The sequence below is a fragment of the Cupressus sempervirens genome, chromosome 10, assembly GCF_028749045.1.
Source record: "Cupressus sempervirens isolate cs-2001-9-10 chromosome 10, ASM2874904v1, whole genome shotgun sequence".
Taxonomy (NCBI): domain Eukaryota; kingdom Viridiplantae; phylum Streptophyta; class Pinopsida; order Cupressales; family Cupressaceae; genus Cupressus; species Cupressus sempervirens.
In genome coordinates, this window is record NC_143127.1 from 650,214,814 (window position 1) to 650,224,489 (window position 9,676).

The window sequence follows — 9,676 nt, forward strand, 5'->3', positions numbered from 1 at the left end:
GAGACGAGGAAATGGGGAAATGGGTTTTGGGGACAGATTCTTTTCTTTTTTTTGACATTTTAGGGGATGGAGGGAACAGCAGAGGGAACGACTATAAAACATAAGAAATTTTTTAAATATATAGGCAAATGTTAAATATTCACATGAAAACATGGATAAGAATGCTTATATGCATGATAGAATCTTAGCATATAAGGATCGTGTTAAATAATTTAAATTGAGAGTTCACATTAGAGTCAAAGTCAAACAAATTATCAAAATACAAATATTAATAATATGGGACAGACAGGACATGTGTTTCCATGTGTCCCCGAGATTCCAGGATGTCCCCATTTCTAAGACAGGTTCCCCAGGTGACACTGGTAAGGAGTCACATAAATAAACTTCTCATGGCGAGAAAATTTAACAACTAATAGGAAACAATGTTCTGGTATATTCAATAATCTAGCATGACCTTAAGTATTATCCTGATACAACCTGAGAAACAAAATCTGAAAATACACAAGCAATTTATCGCTCTCAAAAAATTGCCAGAAGGTATCAATCTCAAAATCTGATTCTTGACATGCTAATTGGATGGCTAATCACAAAGGAAAACAGTGATAGAGGCCAATATTTTGATTACAAGATGGAGATGAGATCCTTTCTTACGGAACTCAGAAAGTTGACTACAACAAAATTCACAACACGAATTGATTGGTGGCATGTGTTAGCTATATTTACATTTCAACTCAATAAATGTGAGCTGAATCCAACAGGGATGTACTTAATATTCTTTGCCATTAACACAAATAAAATGATGGACATCTTGATTGAAACGGCATTTCGTAGATGACAACTTAAAGACCTGATATAAGTTATAACCTTTTCAGTTTTGGAAGATACAAGGCTGTAGAGAACAGAAAGGCGTCCCTATGATTCTTAAAGGAGCATGGTCACAATTCTACTTTATGATTGGGCAGACTGAAAGAAGATTTACAGATTTTAGCATCAAGGACCTGCTCCTCAGAGAGAATAAGGGATTATCACTTATTATATATATAAAAGGCAAGCCTATATTGTACAAAGAAACACTTGGTAGGGACAATCCTTTTCAATTTATCACTTATTATATATATAAAAGGCAAGCCTATATTGTACAAAGAAACACTTGGTAGGGACAATCCTTTTCAATGCTATTCTGTTATTTACAATAGTAAGCTGTGTACTGTTTCAATGTGTTATAGCCATGGGGGATGTAATGACTAATATTTTTATTTGTATTAATACAAAATACCTTGGATACCGATTCAGGCTTCCCGCTTGCAGAGGCAGGCGGATGCAACCAGAGGCAGATTGAGGAGCGGATGCACACTGAAGCTGGCTGGAAGTGTTATAGCCATGGGGGATGTAATGACTACTATTTTTATTTGTATTAATACAACAAACCTTGGATACCAATTTGGGCTTCCTGCTTGCAGAGGCAGAAGCGGATGCGACCAGAGGCAGATTCAGGAGCGGATGCACACGGAAGCTGGCTGGAAGTGTTATAGCCTTGGGGGATTTAATGACTAATATTTTCATTTGTATGCATACAAAAAACCTTGGATACCGATGCAGGCTTCCTGCTTGCAGAGGCAGAAGCGGATGCGACCAGAGGCAGCTTCAGGAGCGGAGGCGGGTGGAAGCTGGCTGGAAGTGGCTTCCACGTGCATCCAAGTGTCTCCAGCAGCCTCTGTGGGATACAATTGCACTTCATTGGACAGGAACAACATCAGGAGCAGATAAATTAATGGTCTTAAGGAAATTACAGTTCTATAAAGATTGTTCAGGAGTATAACATAATATTAAAAGAAGAATCAACATTAATGCAACCCACAAGAAAAGGTCAATGGAATCACTGAAGATGTGGATCGAAAATCCACCTAGATCCTCAAAATATCAGTTCAAGTAAAGTATTGCAATAAGCAACCTCCCAGATTGACTAAAACTGTTAGTAGACATATAATAAAATTGACACATTGCATACAAAACTTCTAACTGCCATTGCTATCTTTGTATTTTCAATGTGCCATGTGACTATTGGTGTTGGCAAATATAGCATCAACGCAGTGTATTGGCAAGACAGGACTGTCAAAAGTTGACACTGCACCATATCCCTTAGCCTTTTACCCAGTTTGGGTTGCAATATTTTCATACTATCAAATGTTATAATTTCGTATATTTCTTTCATTACTTTGCATATACATAGTACTCTCTCTCTCTCTCTCTCTCTCTCTCTCTCTCTCTCTCTCTCTCTCTCTCTCTCTCTCTCTCTCTCTCTCGCTATATAAATATATATATATATATATATATCCACATCCCCCCAAAAAGAAATTGCGCACCCGCTTCCCACATCTGCATCCAAATCGGTAACTAAGCAAAACACCAAATGATGAATCCACTTTGTACAGAGCTCACACAACTACTTTCCAAGGTTCCCTTTGCTTGTTGTTGATCTGCGTTATAAGGAGGTTAAAAGTGTCGTCACCACAGATTTTTTTCAAAACCCCAGCATGCTGCCTTACATATTAAGTTCCATAGAATATGGAATATTTTGTTCCTAATTATAATTTTTTTACCTGATACCTTGAACATGAATTAAACTAAACTGTTTTTTCCAAAAACTGGAATTGAGAAAAAAGCTTCAGAACTCTTATTTCAAGTTTGTTAAATATGTACTAACGTACTGAAAAGTAAAACCACTACGAAGATATTGAAAACGGTGGCATACTGCCTTACATATTGACTTCCATAGAATATGGAACATTTTGTTCCTAATTATAATTTTCTTACCTGATACCTTTAACATGAATTAAACTAAACCGTTTTTTCCAAAAACCGGAATTGAGAAAAAAGCTTCAGAACTATTGTTTCAAGATTGTTAAATATGTACTAACATACTGAAAAGTAAAACCACTACAAAAATATTGACAACGGTCGCATATATATATTTGCATCCATACACATCCACATCACCCTAAAAAGAAATTGCGCACCCGCTTCCCACATCTGCATCCAAATCGGTAACTAAGCCAAAAACCCAATGATGAATCCACTTTGTACAGAGCTCACACAACTACTTTTCTCCAAGATTCCCTTTGCTTGTTGTTGATCTGCGTTATAAGAAGGTTAAGAGTGTCATCACCGCAGATTTTTTTCAAAACCCCGCCATGCTGCCTTACATATTGACTTCCATAAGATTATGGAACATTTTGTTCCTAATTATAATTTTTTTTACCTGATACCTTTAACATGAATTAAACTTAACTGTTATTTCCAAAAACTGGAATTGAGAAAAAAGCTTCAGAACTCTTGTTTCAAGTTTGTTAAATATGTACTAATATACTGAAAAGTAAAACCACTACAAAAATATTGACAATGGTGGCATAAGTGAAAACAGAAGACTTGGAATTATTAGTATGTAGTGACCCACAAACATACATGAGAGTTCCTAGCAGCACTGTGAAGAAACTATTCAACATTAGCCTCTTCATGAGAAGATAATATTCAGTTCTGCCTACAAACCTTTCGAATTCCTTTACCACCACCACCCCAAGATGCTTTTATCATAGCAGGATAGCCAACTAACTGGCAACTTGTAACTGCTTCTTCTGTTGTATAGACACAAGCTGCCTTGTACAGATCTTCAGGAATAGAGTCTGAACAACTCTCAGAAGGAATCTTTACCTGCATACATGTAAATAATGCAGCCACACTGTTAGATAAGGAAAATGACTCTATGCAAACATGCCCAAAACTAGTAATTAAAATTTGAGTCAACACTGAGTCCAAAAAAATTTAAAATTTTAACTCACATTAGAACCACTCCATGGAAGAGTCGGCACACCAGCTGCTTGGGCAATCAACGAAGATCCAATTTTATCTCCAAGGGCTGCCATGGGTCCAGAAGGGGGTCCAAGAAATATTATACCCCTGCTCATTAATGCATCAGGAAGTTCTGGATTTTCTGATGCATGGCCCCAACCTGGCCAAACTGCTGAGACACTTGTGATTTCCGCTATCTGTGGAAATAAAGATTAAAGACAAACAATGGTTAATTTCAGCAAAATTCTAGTAAGCAATTGCAATAAAGGGAACAAAATTGACACATCTGACACTGCAATGGATTGAAAAACAAAAGGGCAAAAAATCACCTCTCGGGCCATTGTAATTAAAAAACTCTACCACACAAAAGTGCCAAAATCAGACGTAACAAAAAAGTTGGGAATATGGAAGTGAAGCTACTAGTCCACTCAAACAAAGAATAAAGCAGTAGAAATTCATGCTTTGAAATATGCTCCAAATATAAACTTTGGAAACTGTAACTTCATTTGAAACTAAAACATTATGCAACACAAACCTCTGTAATGAGCTGAACATTTGCATAGTTGTTATTATTGGTGCCTCCGGGCACTTCAACAAACTGATCAGCAATTCGAATATGCTCTGCATTGATCCTCATGTCCTCAGGCGTGGCCATAGCCACCAGTAGAATTGCTTTTTCAGTGCCAAATGTTTCATAAGCCCATGATCTAACACTACGCATAAATTTGACAGCTGCCATGCCATTGTTGGCAATTAGAATACTGTGAATTGGTTTATTTCCACCAAGTGCATAGCAGAATTGATCTATTTGAGACAAAACCGCAGCAGATCTTACTGCAGTCTTTCCATTAGGAATCCCATTGGCACGAATTCCCTCCCCCATTTTATTCTATTTTTTCGCCTTACACCCTGCAGAAAAAAAAATCATTCTGATCACTGAATTGCACTTTATATAACAAAAGAAAAGACATAGCACCATAAAAATCATTTCAAATGTATATAAATTAATTAGATCTCTCATAAAATCAAGCAACCAACATCTATTACACTACACCTACACAAACCAAAAAAATAAAGCTCGAAAACTCAAAACAAAGAGAAGAATAAACCACTACCCATTTGATAAAAATATCAATTGGAATAAACAATGAGAATTTTCAAAAGAATACTTTTCTATTGTATTTCCAAACTTTTGAACCACCTTGAGCATCAGCAAACTCCAAAAAACAACCACATGCTCCAATCCCCAGGAAACATGACAAAGCATTGCAATTGAGTAAAATGCAACATCCAATATGCTTGGTGAGGCATATCCAAATAGATAAAGAGTGGTTGAATTTGACAAAAAGATAACAAATGGGGTTGCAGGCAGAGTGGGTTAACCGTGGAGGAAACTCTGTAGTTAAGAGTGCTCAAGCTGGAGTAGTACTGGGATGGGTGACCTCCCGGGAAGCCCCGGTGCTTCACCTCTGTGAGCATCACCTAGATCCAATGAGTGCTAAGTGTTCCATTTATTCTCATGAGAGATGGATTCCTGTTGAATCACTACTCATGAAACATGAGTCAATGAGTTTGACTCACAAACTACACAGTTAAATCCTGATAGCAATATCACAAAAAGATAACACTCAATTGAGGCATCCAAGGGCAAATATCACAATGCAAAGTTTTTACTCTTTACCAAAAGAATAGAAAGCTATTCCCACCTGAATTAGTGATTGTAAATTATTTTAAGAAATCGAAGTCCACGTAACAATTTGATGTTGTCTCACAGTGAAATCCTGATTTCTTAGCACTCTGGATTTCAAAACAATCGTGTCGTTCTTTGACACAGCAGTGTCGTTCTTTGACACAGCAGTGTCGTTCTTTGACACAGCAATCCCCAGGTTGAAAGGGTTGAATGTCCAAAAGCATCACAATAGCCTGGAATCGCAACAATTCCTGAATACAACAGTTTGATAGGCCTGTCTCAACATTACAATGATCTTAACTCATTTATCCATGGAATGTAGTGTTGAAAAAAGTAAGTGAAGCAAGCATTAAATGATCTTATATGTCAATGATAAGTTAAACCATTCCTCTTATCTAATGCACAAGCTTGACCCAGAATTTCTGTTAAGTCCACCAAGGATGCAAAAGATATCAAAAAGAATGTCTCACATTAGAGCTAACTTAGATCATTTTGTTAAATGATAAATAAACCGATTCACAAGGCTCACTAGGGCACTACAAGATAATAATACAATTGCCATATGCCTTTGCTCTTGCTATTGAAGTTGACTCATCCATGAGGGAATCAGCCTTCCAAGCAGCACCATATGATATGATTGCCAGCTCAAGCTGACAAAAGCCAGAGACATCCAGCAGTAGATGTCTTTGTTCCTTTGGTGTTTTTTTGGCTCCGAAAACTAAGCCATGAAAATATATGTTATATAAGGGAAGAAAATGATTTGCTCCCAAATGTAAACAGCCTGGACTAGAAATTTATTTATGGAGAAAGAATTTCTCTTGTAGCCTGTGGTAACCCAACATGGCAGTATTTTTGATGACTCGTATATGACAAGGTTTAGCTAAGCCCGGCTCTCTTTCATAGAGGTTCCCCATAACTGATAGAGTAAAACATGTGGGGTATAATTAAAAATCCTGTACTTCAGCGTGTCGAGCCAAAAAGGTATTAATCACCTTGCCAATAGCAGCCAATATTATTAATTGCGAAGTCTAGTCACCAAACACCTGCCCAGAACTGTCTTCCACAAGCAGCATCTCTACATATTTACATTTGCTAGAAGTTAACATCCTAATGGCCAACAGAACCTAACATTTCACCCTAAAAAGGTAAACAATAACTAAATGAAACTTAAATTTTGAGGTTATCTTTTTTCCATAGTCTAGCAATGTGCCTCAACTGTAACCAATGAACAAGAAAACTATGACTTGTTGTGAACTCTCTTGCCAAGGCTTGGACAAGAGGGAGGTAACAAAACAAGCAAGAATTATTACATTGAATGAGCCTTGAGATGAAAAAATGCCCATTACATGACATTCAGATATGACAAGCATAACCTGTGAATTCTCAGAGTTACCTGGGAGTCTAGTGCGCTTGAATAGCAAAAAGTTCCAACCTCTAATGGGCTTTATACTGTTCTATTTTAGAGTTCATAAATCCTTGGCATCTACTTGTAATCCAAGTCAGTATTATATCTCTATTCAGCACTGTGGGTCATTCTTGCATGAGAGACGAAACCTTTGTATTTCTAGACAATTATATGACCTTTCCTATTAAAGAGTTAACAAACAATTGCACTGATCAATACAAGGCTTCAAGCTATTCCATTTCAAATTTGTCAAGTGTACAAAAACTTGAACTATATATGTGTGTGTGTGTGTGTGTGTGTGTGCGTGTGTGTGTGTGTGTGTCTGGTAAACAACAGGGTTCCCTTGTTCCTGGGGGCAACCCCTAGCGTGAACGGTTGATGGATAGGCTTGAAGTCGTGGGTCACCCCCATGGTCTCAGGTTCGATTCTGCCTCCAGGTTTACCTGGTGAGAGTGGCTTGCGCGCTGTTGCTCTTCACCCATGGGGGACTAGTCTCACCCTCAGCTCGCATCAGCCGCTGGTCATCGCTGGGCTTAGGTCACGGGGACACCTCCATGTACAAAAAAAAAAAAAAAAGGTTCCCTTGTTCCTGCAAGGCGGGATATACAAGCAAGTGGCATACCCTAGTCTGGAACCTACAAAAGCATCTTCATCTTTACCTTTATTGTCATACATTTAAATTCATTCATATCCCTTTTCAGAAGTTTATTCTTCCATATGTTTGGGTGGATAAGTAGAGCTTGAAAATGTGACCACTGATTTACAATTACCAATTTACCACTCAATTATCCTTATAAAAAATGAGATGTCTTCTTTAAACCGAGTTCTCTTAACACCAATTATCACTATCCTAGCACCATAGCAACTCCAATGCAAGCACAAGGACAAGGAAATTGGATACCTAATCTAAGATACTGGTTTAATATTTTTGTCAAGAACACATAATCACAAGTGTGGAATTTTGAGTTCAATTACATTCAGTGTTCACACACACCGACAGGAGCAAGACCAAGACGATTGGCCGATTCAAATAAGCTAGTCCCCTCTTAACTTTCAACCAATTCCTAATGTCTGAAGAATCAAGCAACGTCATCCTCTTTATTGACCAACCAATTCCTAATGTGACCACTGATTTACAATTACCAATTTACAACTCAATTATCCTTATAAAAAATGAGATGTCTCCTTTGAACCGAGTTCTTTTAACACCAATTATCACTATCCTAGCACCATAGCAACTCCAGTGCAAACACAAGGACAAGGAAATTGGATAGCTTGTCGAAGATACTGGTTTAATATTTTTGGCAAGAACGCATAATCACGAGTGTGGAATTTTGAGTTAAATTACATTCAGTGTTCACACACACAGACAGGGGCAAGACCAAGAAGATTGGCCAATTCGAATAAGCTAGTCCCCTCTTAACTTTCAACCAATTCCTAATGTCTGAAGAATCAAACAACGTCATCCTCTTTATTGTATTGAAAATTACAAGCCATACACGGAGAGAGGACCTAATGGTCCCATCATGAAATGGGATTGAAGACAGGACTATCATATGAATCCAATACAATTTATATAACTTCCACTCCTGAAAACAAATAATCACTCTAGCTTTCATACATGTCAACTATGCCTTATTTACCCACGAACGAGACATCTACTCAACTCTGCTGAAATTGCAGTTCGGACGTCTAGACAAGCTTAAGATTCCACAGTTAAGAGTACGAGTTGTTTGATGTTAGAGCAACTCATCTACGGAAATAGGTTTTGAGTTTGGGTCCTCACAAACTGAAATTTTCAACGGACTCAAAGTTTGACGTTTTGGTTGATATCGTATGTCCACAGAACCAGGACTAGGAAGGCTTACCAATTCATATAAACTTCAGTAAACCTTATTTAAATCCCATCCAGCGAATCCCTCATATCTCAGCATAAGCAAGATATCCACTCAAACTCTATTAGAAATTACAACCCGTCCTTCTTGAGCGAGCCTGAAGATCCCATCATGAAATGGTCAAATGCTCACTGGTGACCAACTCATACCGGGGCATACGACTTGGGTTTTTCATCCTACAAATCCGAAGTTCTACACGAACTCACGGCATTGGAAACGGAGATGCCTTTAAATAATCAAGTTCCACTTGATGTTGCCCCCTAACCCGTCTGCCCCATCCTCCTCCTGCCGCCTTAAAAACATAAAATGTGTAAAACTAAAAGTGGCGTTCCTTAAAATGAATCCTCAAGGAGATCATACAATAAGCCAGTGGGTAATACCATCAATGCAGATGCTTGACTTGGGACAAAAACAATAACAAAAGAGATTAAAAGTTGACATTTTTTCCAAAGCGGTATCAGAAATTACCTCAGAACAAGGACATATGAGACCTGCAGTGCGCCAGCCCGCTTATGTTTCCACTTCCAACAAGTGCAAAAGCAATGAAACCCAACTGAGCAGACTAAGGGATCAGTGACATTTAAAGTGTCTTCCTGTGGTTGTATGGAATAACAGTGGGAGAAACATAGAATATAAACGAAAGGAGCAGGATATGTCCACCACAGTTTGATAATCAGTTGATCATGCATTTACTGAACTATGAGAAAGGATGGTAGAAGCATTAATGAGGTGTGAATGAAGAAGACGAGTAGGAGGCCCCCACGTGAGCCAGCAACCTAGCCATGTCAGCACTATTATACCCATCAAGATTGTAGTAGCAGCAGCTGCTCGCAACTACCG

At 38.1% G+C, this 9,676-nt stretch overlaps 1 protein-coding gene across 2 annotated transcripts in view; it reads right to left on the bottom strand.

Moving 5' to 3' along the window:
* Positions 1 to 9,444, bottom strand: part of LOC149535495 (acetyl-CoA carboxylase 1-like) — a 30,246-nt gene extending 20,802 nt beyond the window's left edge. For both annotated transcript variants that reach the window (XM_089807780.1, XM_089807779.1), the window contains exons 1-4: positions 9,305 to 9,444; positions 4,382 to 4,755; positions 3,837 to 4,043; positions 3,547 to 3,708 (exon numbers count right to left, since the gene is read on the bottom strand). In XM_089807780.1, the coding sequence (XP_089663906.1) occupies positions 3,547 to 3,708; positions 3,837 to 4,043; positions 4,382 to 4,729 (717 nt within the window). In that variant the 5' untranslated portion in view covers positions 4,730 to 4,755; positions 9,305 to 9,444. The remainder of the gene's footprint in view (positions 1 to 3,546; positions 3,709 to 3,836; positions 4,044 to 4,381; positions 4,756 to 9,304) is intronic.
* Between the last annotated feature and the right edge of the window lie 232 nt (positions 9,445 to 9,676).